This window comes from Mixophyes fleayi, chromosome 2, assembly GCF_038048845.1.
Source record: "Mixophyes fleayi isolate aMixFle1 chromosome 2, aMixFle1.hap1, whole genome shotgun sequence".
NCBI lineage: Eukaryota > Metazoa > Chordata > Amphibia > Anura > Limnodynastidae > Mixophyes > Mixophyes fleayi.
The window spans coordinates 137705792-137722965 of NC_134403.1; the positions used below are offsets into that span (position 1 = coordinate 137705792).

The window sequence follows — 17174 nt, forward strand, 5'->3', positions numbered from 1 at the left end:
CAAGGAAAGAATTAGGCCTTTGCCTTTCTGTACGAGTGTTCGCTTTGCAACTATCAGTGTGGCATCTTCTTGTCAGGTCAGTTATGATGATGCAAGACCTTGTTATGCAGGATCAAAAAGTGGTGCCCAAATACTTTTAAGTGAAAAAGCCGAGCTGGAAAAACACCAGTAAGGCATTAGAAGAAACTATTTTCAAATTCAGAAATTACAAATCCCTGAGGAGAGTCTATCCATGAGTGCTATGTGTAAGCTTGACCTTTCTGATACTGTACTCATAAAGAAGCCTCCTTTCAGCACTTCGGATGTGTAGCCGGTGATACACATATTGAGGATGCCATTTTGGAATTGCAATAGGATGAGTGGGATATTTCTGTAGCAGACGACGGCGCTAATGAGGATGTTGATGAAGATGATGTTGTATGTGTAAGTCCTGCACCAGTGGAAGCAGTTCTTGCCAGTGATAAGAAGATGGCCATTGTCATGCCTTTGCACAAGACCAAAAAATACACCTCTTACATGTGAAATTATTTTGACCGAAATCCTGACAACAGTTGTTTAGCTATTTGTAGTGTTTGTAAAGCCACAGTCAGTAGTAGTCCAGCATCAGCTAGCTCCCTTCTCTCATCTAGAACCTGGCACATGCAATCTACACCCACAACATCGTCCTCATCAATATCCTTACTAGAATTCAGAGTTAGTCCTGCATCCAAGTAGCTAAGGCTAGATGACTCATACTATCCAGGATTCCTCAGAAAAATTATTTAGCGTTTGTCCCTATGCTGCTGCTGAGGGTGAATCTTCATCTCAGAAGCAAAACAAGAAGAAGACTACTAGTAGTTTACAACTATTGACTGCATTCCTTTACAAGAGGAAGCAAGTATGAAAGCGGTCACCCAGTCACAAAGCAGATCATAGACGCCATGGCGACTATGCTAGTATTAGATCTGCGTCCAATATCCACTATCAATGCAGCTGGTTTTAGACAGTTAATTGAGGTCGTGTCCCCGTTACCAAATTCCATCACGGCACCATTTTAGTAGAAAAGCTATTCCTCACCTCTACTAGAAGGTTTGTAAAAATATTATTATTGGGCTACAAAATGCCATTCTACCCGCTGTACACTTAACCACAGATATGTGGACAGGCGGAACTGAGCAAACTAAAGATTATATGACTGAGAGCCCACTGGGTTGGTGATTCACCGTCAAAAGCAGGAACAGCAGCATGTACCAAACTACGTCGCATTTTTCAGAGGCAAGCTACTCTGTGCATCACCGTCTTCACTAAGAGGCATACAGCTGACAATCTGTTACAAAAACGAAAGGATGTCATTGCAATATGAGTTATCCCACTTGGACTGCCCTCGGGATATGTAATTTCTGATAATGCCACCAATGTTGTGAGAGCATCACAGCTGGATGAATTCCATCACATTCCCTGTTTTGCTCACACAATCAACTTGGTGGTGCAGAGCTTTTTGAAAAATGACAGGGAATTGCAGAAGATACTGTCTGTGGCCTGTAAAATTTTGGGACATTTCCAGCATTCTGCAACAGCAGGTAGGAGATTGCAGCAGCTACAAGAACAATTTAATTTGCCCTGCCACCAACTGAAGCAAGAGGTGGTAATAAGGTGGAATTTCACCCTTTATATGCTTGAGGAGGAAGGAACAGCAAATAGCCATCCACGCTTACTCTACAAGCCATGACACTGGGAAAGCAGAGGGAACGTATTTTAGTCCAGCACAGTGGAGAATACTTTCTGTGTTGTGCAAGGTGCTGAAACCATTTAAGGTAGTTACCTGTGAAGTGAGCACAAACACTGCTAGCTTGAGAAACTGAAGGAGTGAAGCAAAGCAATTATGCCAAGTATGTCAGGTTTGTAGATAAAGTACTTTATTCGCTTCGCCAGGATTCAAGAGTTATCAAAATCTTGAAATCGGATCACTAAATTTTAGAGACTGTGCTTAATCCTAGGTTTAAGAGCCATGTCTTCTCTTTGTTTCCAACGGACCCAGATCTCAAGAGATGCAAGGAGCTACTGGTGAGCAAGATGACAGCTCAAGTGGTACATAACATGACGGCGTCTCCTTCCTCAGTTTCTCAGGCAACTGCTGCTAGGAAAAAAAACTTTGCTTTCCAAAGAGACCCAGAGATGATGGAGATGACTCTGTACAACATTTTGACATCTGGTCTGGTTAAAAGAATTCACCAAAAAAAGGGACAGCTCTGCCATAACTCCACCTGATCCTACTATCAACATCCAAAGAATGGTGGAGGATTATTTTAACGACAGCATACAAATAGACACATCAGACAGTTCCTTTACATACTGGGAGGAAAAAAAGGCAATGTGGAGACCCATGTACAAACTCACTTTGCAATACCTAAGCTGCCCAAACTCCAGTGTGTACTCAAAGAGTTTTCAACACAGCAGGGAACCTTGTCAGCGATCGGCGTAGGAGGCTACTTGCTAAAAATGTGTAAAAGATGTTATTAAAAAAAATGAACTACAAATTCCACAATGAAGGCCTTTACCAGCAATTACATCAAAGTACAGAGACTTCTGTGATGGTGGATTCCAGTGGGGATGATTTAATATTGTGTGAGGATGATGTACACACTGATGAGGGTGAGGATGACGACGACAACAACATCTTGCCACTGTAGAGTTCATTGAGAGCACTGTTGGGTTTGAGGCAACTAAGCTATTGGTAGTTTGTTTTGTGGGGGCCCAAACAAACAAAGCACTTCAGCCACAAAAGTAGCATTCCTTGTCGCTGGAGTGTTTGGTTTGTTAAACTGTGCATGTCCTTTTTTAAATCTAACATAAGGATGGGTGGAAGGGCCCAAGGACAATTCCAACTTGCACCATTTTTCTTTTCTGCCACTGCTGTGTGGCAATGTTTCCTAGATGTACTGTGAACTGCTGTGTGTTTGTGCAATTGCTCTGTCGCTTAGTATCTAGCCAGGTCGCTGCAGTATTTGGCCGAAAGTGGATGAAAATAATATTGTGAGGTGTTCAAAAATCGACTAGAAATTAGTGTTATTGAAGTTAATAACAATGAAGGGACAAAAAAAACAAAAAAAAAAAAACAGAAAAAAACCCAGAGCCAAATTGTGTGATATTAGCAATTTCCCCCCCCCCCCCAAAAATAAACAAATACAGATAAAAACCAAACATGCGAGTGCGGTTCTGCTAAAACCAACACACGGGAGTTGGAGCAAAAGACCAGTGTTATTTAATTCCCACTCTGCACCTTGAATCTAAAGCTCATATTGAGAAAACCAATATCTTTAAAATGTGTCCACCAGCTCATGAATATTATCTGGGACTAATAGCACGTTCCTAAATTTCAGGCATCCAACACCAGCGTGACACCAATTTAAAAGACCTGAGTCTTTGAGTGCTGCTAAATTAGCAAGTAAAAGGAAAACGCCTTAGTAATTATTTAACATATATAATAAGCTTGAGAGGTTTTGCATACATTTCCTAGCCATCTGATTTTACATGTTGTAAATGTGCATTAAACCATATTTGCAGCTGCATTTTCTAATTTGTATGTGAATTAAGGGTTATGTACGGTGTATAAATTAAAGTGCCTAAATAAAAAAAAAACAGTTTTTATAAGACAGTAGAGATAATTTTCCACATATTGATGAAAACTCATTTTAATAGATTATCCATTATAAATGTTTTGAATTGTCCGCTAAATATCTATTTTTTTCTGCATTTATACTGTATTACACCAATTAGCTACAGTAAATATTAGTGCTGCTAATTTTGTGGTTTCTATGATACGTTTGGTTTGCCAGTTATCCCACATTTTCTGCACTTGCTCTCTGTTGATTCTTGATGTAATGTCAATTAGAAGGTTTTATTAGTTTGTGTTTACGAACTGAAAAATATATAGTTTATGCACTTGAATGAGCCCTAAGAGACAGTGAGACACTGCTGCATGTCCAAAGTATCTAAAATGGAGTCAAATGCAGTTTCAAATGCAGATGCCTGCATTTGTTTACATTGGCAAGGTGTTTGTAGATGAAAGTATGATACAACACTTTCTAAAAAGATGCACACAACCATCATCATCACAATGCATGTATAATGAATATATGGGGTGCAATAAAATAGACACTATACTAAAACAGAATATTACACTACTAAAATGCATTGATGTTAAATAGAACCCAAACAATCCCATACCCCAAAAACTATACTTTATCTGCAATAAAAAAAAAACAAGCAAACTTGGTCGAGGGCGCTAAATGAAGATTTCTTCTATACAGTTATTAAGTAAACCTATTGAATACCAGGTGCAGCTGCTCAGAAAAGAGGGAAAGTCACCCCTCTTTACATACCAAAAAAAAGAAAAAAGAAAAAAAACAATGAGCTGCGCAGATGGTATCTTATGACAAAACTTCAATACTCCAAGACTGAGGAATAATAATAATAATAAATAATAATAAAAAAAAAATTATATATATATATATATATATATATATATATATATATATATATATATATATATATATATATATAACATTTATTAATCCGTAAAAAAAAAAAAGAGCATAAACTAAATTTGGATATACAAAGGTATACCCACATACATAGAACACCCCCAATTGTCAATAACAATATAAAAAACAATAATATCACAAAATTGTAAGAGAAAATCACAGTGCGTCCACTGTGAATTAAAGGATTCAAGCCCACATATATCTTATGAAGAAACAGTAATTGCTTATTCAATATCTGAAGTCCTATAGATTCGAAATATGTTATTAAGTAGTGTTCTGATATTCCTCCTTGTGCCGTAATCAATCAGGGTGCTGATGTGAAACATCCAGACATAAAGATGTGTGTATGTGTGTATATATTCAGACCAATTAGCGACTGAGGAATGAGTTTTCGATGTAATTAGTAAACTCCATCTGAACTTATATAGCCTGTAGATAATGTCCGTCACATCCTTGCAATCTGACGGACATTAACCTGCAAATAAACTGGGGGCAAGAAGGAACAGTGGATCAAATGGCAGCTTTGGTTGCAGGGACACATTTATAATGCCATAATGTAGTGGAAAGATACTAGGATGCAAATTCCCTGGAGGCCTATGACCCTAACCACCCTATATAGAGAGTTATATATTCTATATGACTCATGCATGATACCCTTAATAAAAAGGGCTGCATGAGTTCCATACCTACAAGCAACCAAAAGGTCACATCCTACTCAGTCTAATGCATGCTCTATAATAAGTCTATATTTCCAGGAAGTAATAATTTTGACTAATACATATAGAAGATAAACTTTTCACAGCTCCAAGTAAATATACTTGGAGCTATGTAAATCAATGATACATACCAACAAAAACTTATTCCAAAGATCTAAGAATTTGAATCTTCCTGACAATACTAAATTCCAGTATGCAATTGCCATATCCAAATCTGAAAAACACAAAGTAAAAACATATTAGGCCGATAAACTGCTTAGTGGCTTTGACTTACATGCCATTACTTTAAAGCTGCGCTACCACCTGTATGTTATAGTTTACTAACCTCATCCATGCCTTATAAGTCCCAAGGAAAATTAGGTACAGCTTTTTTTCCTTGGACTCTGTTCTTTAATGCAGAACCAACAAATCAATTTAATTCGCCACTTTAAAACCGAGGCACTCTGGGAGCCTGAAGAAAAATCTCTTAAATACAGCTAGTGACTGGCTGATACTCCCATCCAAAGCCCCCCTTGGTTTTGGCCAAGCCTTTGAGAAGATCCATAAGGGCTCCAGGAAAAATGGATGCAGAGACGCCCTGTGAGGCTTGTTAGAGGAAGGAGGCTAGTAGAATATAACATGAATTTAAGAACACTGGATGAGCAACAGTGTATTTGTAAATATGCAAACAAGTATATAAATGTGATTTCATACATAGGGGCATATTCATTTGTTGGCGAAAACCCCCAAAATCTCGCGGCGTGCGCACTATTACCGTCATTACGGTAATAGTGCGCGTAAATACCATTACGGTAGTTTTCTCGCTGGATTTCAGTTCACAACTCCCTGAGCCGCAAGCTGAAATCCAGCTTACCATTACCGTAATAACGATAATAGGTTTAACGCCACAGGGATTCAAAACAATTGAATATGCCCCATAGAATATTATAGTGAATAGTTTATCTTCTGTGCTTACAAGAATACATGTCACAGATTATCATGCTGCTATAATTAAAGCACAAAGCAGTACGTTGAGGGCCTTTATATAGGTTAAGATAACACTGTAAAGAGAACACAACTCATTTTAAACAAAGATATAATTAGTGCTTGGACCACATTTTTTCTGAATAAGAGGTTTTTTGTCTTATAATTTGGAGTACTATGTCTAAAATATACTAAACAAAGATAAAAATGATCCATCAACCACACTCTTGTTGGGATTACTCTTCTCAGTATGTTGTTTTGCACTGCTCCTCACAGTATGGAGGCACTTAGTTGTCATATTTCTGGGTAAGACTTCATCACTGAACAGCAAATGGTTTACTTTTTCCCAGATAATCTACTGTCCACATGTATGATCTTTTATCAGTATTTAATTTTAACTTTTATTTTGATACATATAGTGGACATATAGAATTTAAAAAAGTAATAACATTGTCTAGGGAGGGGTAGAAGGGTGGGATATAGGAACAGGAGATATGTTGAAAGTGGGTAAAAGGTACAGGGGAGGGTAAGGGATAGGATTTTCCATTCTTATAATAAAGAAGTTGCCATTGTCATGTTTAGTAATATATTACATGCATCTTAGCCCCATTGCAGCATGCCCTGCTTACATATTTTTCCCTGATCTCATCTTCCTGTGCTTAGTTGCACAAAATAAAGTTGATCATTGTAGCATTCCAGTCCATTAACAACCATAAAATCCCTTTTATTATTTTGTCATGTCAAAATATCATATGTTTATAGTTTTACTCATTTCATATTTTGCTATACAGGTCCATTGAAAGGTGAAATAGATTAAAATCAGAAAGAAAAAATAGAAATAAGTGAAATTAAAATCATGACCGTACCTTTCAGTAGAGCCGGCTATAATGACGTGTGGTATTGTCAGAAGGATTTTAATATTTTGAATGACAATTATTCTGTACTGTATTATTGTTACAATATTTTGTTGTTTTTAAAATCAGAAACTGTTGCCAGATTTCTTTATTGGATCTATTGTAAATTTCGCACGCACGCACACGCACACACACACGATATCCGAAATATTGAAAATGTCCGATATTATGATTTGGTAATACAATGGTGTCTAACAACTAAAGTTAAAGAATTTTTACTGTCATAGGATTCTTGTGCGACTGGGGGTATAAAATTAGATGTTGGCAGTATCAAAAAAAGCATCTCGTAATAATCCTGGTTTCTAATTCCACTTGCTGAGCATTCAAAAATTGTGCTTAATCAAAGAGTTACATCTTATTTACCACGGAATGTTATAAGCTCTTTTATTTTCAGACCCACTAATGTAAATAAATGGATTGTATCAGCCTATAATTTAGATTCTCCTTATCCACTTCTTTCCTGTTGTAGAATTATATACTCAGTGACTTTCCCTCTATTCTGTTTATTGCTCCAGAATCATACAGCTCGCACTACAGTACACAGAAAATGTAGATTATATATTTCTATTATTCAGAAAGTGGTGTCCAACTGTTTGATCCTATTGTGTATTGCTCAAAAAATTGATTGCTTCAAAATCAATAAACTATTTTATGGTTGTTAATGGACTGGAGTGCTACTAGGGTCAACTTTATTTTGAGCGACTAAGCACACATTTTTGAATCTGTATCTATACCAAAGTTGAGTAAGCACACCCCCCCCCCCCTCCCTTGTGGCATTACAGTATCACGATATATGCCAAAGGAGGAGGCCTATTCCCTGGGCTGACTTTTTTCTTTTATCAGTGAACAGATCCAGGGCACCCAGTATCTCAGTAGATGTTAGAAACTTTTCAAATGGTTTCATGAGAACACAAAATTAATTTGTAGTGCAGGAAATTTCTGACAGATAGTCATGTGATCTAAGATCCTATCACTAAGATTTTTAAATTTGATACATAAGTAATAATTTTTTTATTGAACTACTTAATGATTAAAAAGTTTTTACACCTTCATGACCAGTCCAATTTTCATGTTTTGGTGTGTTTTTTTTTCATTAAGAATATTCTTTTGTTTTGTTTTTGTTTAATAGATCCATGAAAAGGTTATATTGCTTTTTAAGGACATATACACTGATCAGTCACAACATTAAGACCACCTGCCTAATATTGTGTAGGTCCTCCTCGTGCACATTGAGGCATGGACTCCACAAGACCTCTGAAGGTGTCCCGAGGTATATGGCACCAAGATGTTAGCAGTAAATTATTTAAATCCTGTAAGTTGTGAGGTTCGGCCTCCAAGGCTCGGACTTGTTTTTTCAGCACATCCCAAAGGTGCTTTATCAGATGAGATCTGGGGAATTTAGAGGCCAAGTCAACACCTTCAACTTTTTAAGACGGTCCTCAACCCATTCCTGAGCAATTTTTGCAGTGTGGCAGGGCGCATTGTCCTGCTGAAAAAGACTACTGCCATCAGTGAATACTGTTGCCATGAAAGGGTGTACTTGGTCTGCAACAATGTTTAGGTAGGTGGTACATGTCATAGTAACATCAACATGAATGCCAGGGCCCAAGGTTTTTCAGCAGAATATTGCCCAGAGGATCGCACTGACTGATGGCTTTCCTTCTTCCCATAGTGCATTCTGGTGCCATATCCACAGCATAAAATGTGATACATCGGAACAGGCCACCTTCTTCCATGGTCCAATTCTGGCGTTCACATGACCAATGTCGGCACTTTCAGCACTGGACATGGGAAAGCATGGGCACTCTGAATAATCTTCAGCTATGCAACCCCTATACACAGCAAGCTGTGCCAAGGGAGGTTTCTGTCCTCCCTGAGCTCGCCTTAGGACACCTGCGTTATGGTTTGACAGGTGTACTGCCCCAGTCAAACTCCCCACCTGCCACTGTCCTCGGAGAGGTTCTGACACCTTTCTATCATAGCAAGCATTAACCTTTTCATCAATTTGTGATACAGTAGCTCTTCTGTGGGATTGGACAAGACAGGCCAAGCTTTGCTCCCCACAAGCCTAAGGCACCTATGACCCTGTCGCTGTTTCACCAGTTGTCATTCCTTCGACCATTTTTGGTAGGTACTAAACGCTGCATAACAGTACACCACACAAGATGCTCTGACCGAGTCATCTAGCCATCACTATTTGGCTCTTGTCAAAACCACTCAGATCCTTATACTTGCCCATATTTCCTGCTTCAAACACATCAACTGCAAGAACTGACTGTTCACTTTGCTGCCTAATACATCCAAGCCATTGATAGGCGTCATTGTAAGGAGACAATGTCATTCACTTCACTTGTCAGTGATTTTAATGTAGCGATTCACCAGTGTATACTTTCATTTGGTAGCATTGAAATACATCTTTATTTTATGGGATTCCTATAGTGGAACATTTGCAATAAATAAATAAATAAAAAAATAAAATAAAAAAAATATATAAGCCTTCTCCACGATTCTTCCCAAAACTACTTTTAAAATTAGTGCAACAGCAGATTAGTCCTTCAGAGTATAGAAATATTTTTATAAGGTCAGTTTATTTTCATTGTAGAAGTGCTCTCTTCTTATTTCCCAACTGTAAATAAATCTTACAGTGGAGAGGAGGCTCCTTTTTGCAGATTTGGGATCATGCATGCATTTATTAAAATACATCAGTGTCACAGAGAATTGATGACATTTTGGGGTGCTGGAAAGGGAAATGGGAAACATTTTTATTACTCTTTCTCCTTTGTATTTGGAGGAGGTGGCATGTCAGAACAGGGCCTCCTGATGCATGCCCTCCTGTATCACTGTAGTAATAAGCTTGCAATAGTGTTCTAAAGCTAGCGAGAGTAATATGTCAGCTAGCAATCAGTAATCCATTTATGCACAGCTACATGCTTTTCATCTACTCTGATATAGCAGGCCCTAGCCTGAGGGAAGCCAGTGGCAACCCTAATACAGAAATCTTTTTTCTGCATTGAGGTACATAGGCAAGTGGTCAGTGTTAGATGGAAATCAATAAGGCTACCAAATAAAATAGTTCCCAGACACAGCACTGGTCACCGTCCCGCTGAATGAAGAGCTAGATGTAGTGGTTCCGCCTATCCAGCAGTATGTGCCAAATCTATTATACATTTTCACAGTCTCTTCCTTGTAATATTCTGAACACAATTCAAAGACTGATCATATATATGTGTATCTGGCCAACCCAATTTCAATATTTAGTCAATACAAAAACTATGAAATATTTCCATACCTACCTAACCCTTTCTGTCCAGGATTTTTTGCAAAATTAAATGTAAACTGATAGAAGTCTTTAAACTTAAGAGGATCTTTGAGCTCTTGTTCTAGCCGGGGCAGCTGAGCTCTAAGTTTGTCCGTGCTGTCACACCTGCTAACAAAAACATAAAATCAGGAACATAAAAGCCATTTGCACACATGACAGAGATGCTACCACATAAAACACAAACAGCGAACCTTCAGCATTATGTTAAAATCTCTACCATCTAATTGCTATCAAAGCCAGTAGTCAGTCTGTAATGCCAGGTAATATCCCATCACCTTTTGCATTGAAGATCATTTGAAATGTGAAGGAACAAGAATAAGAATCAACCCAATGCCACCTCAATTTGGTGGGATCACTAAAGGTTTCAAAAACGCAGCAGCAATCACTTCTGCTGAGTACATGCCATTTCCTTCATTGTTGAAATGGTTCCATTTGTAAATGGTGAAGGGAAATAGGCAGTTAGATATATTACTTTGTTATAGAGGGTAAATATTTAAACTGAGGGCAAATGTTATAAGAAAAACATGCAAATTTTAACAAGGCAGACCAAAATCGTCATATCAATTGAAGATATTCTGTAAAGTTAATTGTTTGATATGTATAAGAAATATTTAGTTGAGGCCAAATGTAGGGGCCTCTGTCACAAAATTAAGTTTTACATACATTCCCTAACAAAGGGTGCTAATAAAAAAAAATAAAAAAAAAATAAAAATATAGATATTGCATATTTCCATAAGCGACAGTGATCATAAATGTTAAAACAAATTAAGTTAGGAACAACAGTTTAGACAAAATTGCTTATTTACTCTGAACTGGTAAAAGAGGGATCATGTTTTATTGTGACAAGTAGATTTTAGGTTTACTGTTCAATATTATCACCACCTATTAGGAAGTTTAATGAAGTTCATATTCTATTTAGGTCAAATTAACACAATAGATCATTCTAAAGGGGCGGTACACTTGTCATACCGTAACACAGGTGAGCTCAGGGAGGACAGAAACCTCCCGTGGAGCAATGGGGAACACTAGGAATGTTACAATTCTGATCTTAAAGTAGCAATTCCACATTATGGGGCATATTCAATTGTTTTTTTCCGCGCCGCAGAAAAACTATTACCGTTAATACGGTAATAGTTAGCTGGATTTCAGCTCGCGGCTCAGAGAAAATTACCGTACTAACGCGAGATTTTCGCCGTTTCTGCCGAGAATTGAATATGCCCCTAAAAGATGATTTTTCTCTTTAAATAGTGAATAGTGAAGTACTTTTCAAGCATGCATCTGTCATCTGCCAGTCACACACAGGCTCACAGCATGTCATGTAAAGGTGGGGGAGGATTTTACAGTACACTGAGTGGACATTGCTCAGAGGATTTCCAAAGACTCTCTGCTCACTATATAATGTGCCATGTGACTGTGATTACCATGGTAGTTCATGACACTGCAGGATTATAAATAATTCATAGCAGCCTAAAAATACAACTAAGGAAAATGGTAAATACTACAATTTTCTTATAGCCTGCTGCAGTGACTTATGTATATACACAACTCTGCTTTACAAACAAAACAAAAAAAACCCAACATAGTATACTTGATACAGGAGAGTGTAGGGGTGGGTTAAATTATCACTGGGGAGTGAGACAAAAACATGTGTTTAGAGTGGTTTACTGATCTTTTAAACCATAAATTATTAATGAATGGGGCACTCAGCACCACTTCCATACATACCCAAGCTCTGTCATCCCATCTACAAACTCCTTTTTACTGAATTCACATTGTGTTGCAGCTCTGAACTTCCATGCGATTACTAATACGCTAGTACTGGCTGGATCCAAGTGTAAATCATCACAGAACAATTGTATTCCATCTATGCCTATTTTATTTTCATCTTGAGGGTCTGAAATTGTGAAGTTGAGACAAAAAAACAAACAAAACAATTTTACAAAACAAAACTTGGAAACATATTGGGGCATAAAAATGAATGAAAGCATTCTATATCTACCTCCCTGAATACCTTCTTTATTGTGGGCAGAGATTAATCAGATCAGATTCTAGCTATCATTTATTTAGTACATTTACATCTAGTTAACTAGAATCTTATTGGTTGCTATAGGCAACATCTCCACTTTTTCAAATCTGCAACTTGATAAATTTACCCCTAAAACTTTTCATGTGCAGCCTTGCATTTTGTTAGTCATCTGTCATCTCACAAGGACAACAGTAAGCAATCATTAGTGGTGAGAGAAGGTTTTAATGTCCTAACCAAATGCAAGTGCAAATACTTTCAGAGTATGCAATACAAGTGTACCGACCCGGCTTATCAATTAACCCTTCTCCTGCTGAGTCCCTGGCTTATCTGTATCAACTGATCTACTGTGTACCGACCCGGCTTGTCAATTAACCCTTCTCCTGCTGAATCCCTGGCTTATCTGCACCAACTGATCTACTGTATACCGACCCGGCTTGTCAGTTAACCCTTCTCCTGCTGAATCCCTGGCTTATCTGCATCAACTGATCTACTGTGTACCGACCCGGCTTTTCAGTTAACCCTTCTCCTGCTGAATCCCTGGCTTATCTACATCAACTGATCTACTGTGTACCAACCCGGCTTGTCAATTAACCCTTCTCCTGCTGAGTCCCTGGCTTACCTGTATCAACTGATCTACTGTGTACCGACCCGGCTTGTCAATTAACCCTTCTCCTGCTGAATCCCTGGCTTATCTGCATCAACTGATCTATTGTGTACCGACCCGGCTTGTCAGTTAACCCTTCTCCTGCTGAATCCCTGGCTTATCTACATCAACTGATCTACTGTGTGCCGACCCGGCTTGTCAATTAACCCTTCTCCTGCTGAGTCCCTGGCTTATCTGCACCAACTGATCTACTGTGTACCGACCCGGCTTGTCAATTAACCCTTCTCCTGCTGAATCCCTGGCTTATCTGCATCAACTGATCTACTGTGTACCGACCCGGCTTGTCAATTAACCCTTCTCCTGCTGAATCCCTGGCTTATCTACATCAACTGATCTACTGTGTACCGACCCGGCTTGTCAATTAACCCTTCTCCTGCTGAGTCCCTGGCTTATCTGCACCAACTGATCTACTGTGTACCGACCCGGCTTGTCAATTAACCCTTCTCCTGCTGAATCCCTGGCTTATCTGCATCAACTGATCTACTGTGTACCGACCCGGCTTGTCATTTAACCCTTCTCCTGCTGAATCCCTGGCTTATCTGCACCAACTGATCTACTGTGTACCGACCCGGCTTGGCAATTAACCCTTCTCCTGCTGAATCCCTGGCTTATCTGCAGCAACTGATCTACTGTGTACCGACCCGGCTTGTCAGTTAACCCTTCTCCTGCTGAATCCCTGGCTTAACTGCATCAACTGCATATAAAACATTATTTTATATGCCATTATTTTGTTTTTCCTGATTGTACATTTACAAGTTTCTACTTTTTACCTGTTATTATTCTACTATTTATATGCCTTTATCTTGTTTTTCCTGATTTTATATTTACCAGCAACTAGTTTTACCTGTTATTATTCTTGCCTATTTCCATTGTCCTTATTACCTCTCCTTCTATTATTCTTTGCCTTCCACGCCCTGTTTGGTTATTGTCCTCCATCTTGCTATTGTCTCCCTGCTTATTCTTACCTGTTATCCGCTGTCCTTATTATCTTACTGTTCTGCTATCATTCTTACCTGTCTTCATTGTCCTTATTATCTCACTGTACTGTTGTTCCATGCCCTCCACGCCCTAATTCGTTATTATCTTCCACCTTTTCATTGTCTTCCTGCCTTTGTTCTTACCTGTTTTTCACTGTCCCCACTATCTCACTGTTCTGTTACTCTCTCTCCCTACTATGCCTCCCCGCTCTCACTCCATACCCATACTCTCCCCCCGCCCTACCTCTCCCGTTCCTCCCCGCCATCCCCCGCGCGCTGCTCATCTTGCTAACCTCATCCCCATTTCCCCCCTCTCCTCTCCCCCTTTCTTCTGTGCCCTCTGGAATGCCAGATCCGTCCGCAACAAGCTGACTGCTATCCACGACCTCTTTCTATCCAACTCCTTTAACCTTCTTGCCGTTACTGAAACCTGGCTCTCCGATTCTGATACTACTTCCCCCGCTGCCCTCTCCTATGGTGGCCTCTCCTTCACCCACTCCGCCAGGCCTGGTGCCCGCCCTGGCGGTGGAGTTGGCCTCCTCCTCTCCTCCACCTGTACTTTTCGTGTCATTCCCCCTGAACCCTCCCTCTCCTTCTCCTCTTTTGAAGCTCACTCCATCCGCCTCTTCTACCCCATCCATCTCCGCGTCACTGTCATCTACCGCCCCCCTGGCCCCACCTCCCTCTTCCTTGACAACTTTGCTAGCTGGCTTCCTCATTACCTCTCCTCCGATCTCCCCTCGATCATTCTCGGTGACTTTAATATCCCCATCGACAACCCCACCTACCCTGCTTCCAGCAAACTGCTCACCCTCTCTTCCTCCCTTGGTCTCACCCAATGGACCTCCTCCTCTACCCACTGCCTTGGTCACTCCCTTGATCTTGTCTTCTCCTACCTATGTAATCTCTCCGACTTCTCCATCTCTCCCTTTCCTCTATCCGACCACCATCTCCTCTCCTTCTCTCTCTCCTCTTCTCCTGCTCCCCCCCCCCTGCCCAAACCTACTCTGTCCATACGCAACCTCGATGCTCTTGACCATGCCTCTCTGTCCTCCTCTCTCGATACCCTCCTTTCTCCCCTTTCCTCCCAGGCCTGCCCCAACCAGGCGGTCTCCCTCTACAATCACACCCTCACCTCCGCTCTGGACGCGGTCGCCCCTGCCCACTCCGTCCACCCCCGCTGCTCCAAACCCCAACCCTGGCACTCCAAATTTACCCGCTTCCTCCAAAAATGCTCCCGTTCCGCCGAACGTCACTGGAGAAAATCCCGCTCCCTGGCTGACTTCCTCCACTTTAAATTCATCCTTTCATCCTACAGCTCTGCCCTCTCACTCGCTAAACAATCTTTCTTTAAATCCCTCATCTCTTCCCAGTCCTCTAACCCCCGCCGCCTCTTTGCCACCTTCAGCACTCTCCTGGCCCCCTCCCCTCCCCTCCCCCCACCCCCTCCTCCCTGACTGCCTCTGATTTCGCCTCCTTCTTCTCCTCTAAAATCGAGGCCATCCGACTTGAAATCTCCTCCTCCACTCTCTCTTCCACCCCTCCCACTCTTCTGTCCTCCCCCCCCAACCACCTTCCCCTCCACTCCTTCCGTCCCACCACCGGCGAGGAAGTCCACTCTCTCATTTTATCCTCCCCCCCCCACTACCTGCCCCCTGGATCCCATCCCCTCCCACCTTCTTCGCTCCCTTTCCCCCACCACCTGCTCCCACCTCGCTCACCTCTTTAATCTCTCCCTCTCCACTGGCATCTTCCCCTCCTCCTTCAAACATGCTCTCGTATCCCCCATTCTTAAGAAACCTAATCTCGACCCCACTTCTCTCTCGAACTATCGCCCCATATCTCTTCTCCCTTTTGCCTCCAAAATTCTTGAGAGGCTCGTCTGCAGCCGTCTCACCTCCTACCTTTCTGAATACTCCCTCCTTGATCCTCTCCAGTCTGGTTTCCGCCCCCTCCACTCCACTGAAACTGCCCTGGCTAAAGTCACCAATGACCTCCTCTCTGCAAAAGCCAGGGGCCACTTCTCCCTTCTCATCCTCCTTGACCTCTCTGCAGCCTTTGACACCGTTGACCACCCCCTCCTCCTTCACACCCTCCAGTCTTTCGGCCTCTCCGGCCCAGTCCTGTCCTGGTTCACCTCTTACCTTACTCACCGTTCCTTCTCTGTCACCACCTCTGGGTCTCTCTCCCCCCCATCCACCCTTCCAGTTGGGGTCCCTCAGGGCTCTGTTCTGGGACCCTTACTCTTCTCTCTATACACCTCCTCCCTGGGTGAACTCATCAGCTCCTTCGGCTTCAGCTACCCCCTTTACGCTGATGACACTCAACTATACCTCTCCTCTCCTGATCTCTCTCCCTCCCTCCTCTCTAGGGTGTCCGCCTGCCTCTCTGCCATCTCCTCCTGGATGTCCTCTCGATTCCTCAAACTTAACCTTGCCAAAACTGAGCTCATAGTTTTTCCTCCCTCTCATACCCCATCCCCTTCTGACCTCTCCATCACTGTCAACAATACCTCTATCTCACCTGTCCCCCAACTTCGCTGCCTTGGTGTCATCCTCGACTCCTCTCTCTCCTTTGGCCCCCACATCCTCTCTCTTGCTAAATCCTGCCGCTTCCAGCTGCGCAACATCGCTCGCATCCGGCCCTTCCTCTCCCAAGATGCCACCAAATGCCTTATCCACTCTCTGATCATCTCCCGCCTGGACTACTGCAACCTCCTCCTCACTGGCCTCCCCCACTCTCATCTCGATCCCCTTCGATCCGTCCTTAACGCTGCAGCTAGGCTTATTTTCCTCTCTCGCCGCTCCTCTTTTGTCTCCCCCCTCTACCTAGCCCTTCACTGGCTCCCATTCCCCTTCAGAATCCTCTTTAAGCTCCTCACACTCACCTACAAGGCCCTCGCCAACTCCACTGCGCCCTACATTTCCACCCTCCTCTCTATTCATGCTCCATCCCGCCCTCTCCGTTCTGCCTCTGACCGTCGCCTCTCTTCCCCCCTTATAACCTCCTCCCACGCGCGTATCCAAGACTTCGCCCGCGCTGCCCCCCTCCACTGGAACAAGCTCCCTCCCT

At 41.6% G+C, this 17174-nt stretch overlaps 1 protein-coding gene across 6 annotated transcripts in view; it reads right to left on the reverse strand.

Annotated features, from left to right (window-relative positions):
- DCUN1D2 (defective in cullin neddylation 1 domain containing 2) overlaps window positions 1–17174 on the reverse strand; it is a 36581-nt gene that overhangs the window by 9225 nt on the left and 10182 nt on the right. For 5 of the 6 annotated variants that reach the window (XR_012688680.1, XM_075200049.1, XM_075200051.1 and 2 more), the window contains exons 3-5: window positions 12161–12329; window positions 10410–10543; window positions 5371–5453 (exon numbers count right to left, since the gene is read on the reverse strand). Coding sequence is in view for 5 of the 6 variants with exons in the window: in XM_075200049.1 (XP_075056150.1) it covers window positions 5371–5453; window positions 10410–10543; window positions 12161–12329 (386 nt within the window). In the remaining variant the exon portion in view is untranslated. The remainder of the gene's footprint in view (window positions 1–5370; window positions 5454–10409; window positions 10544–12160; window positions 12330–17174) is intronic. The other variant, XM_075200050.1, reaches the window with a different exon arrangement.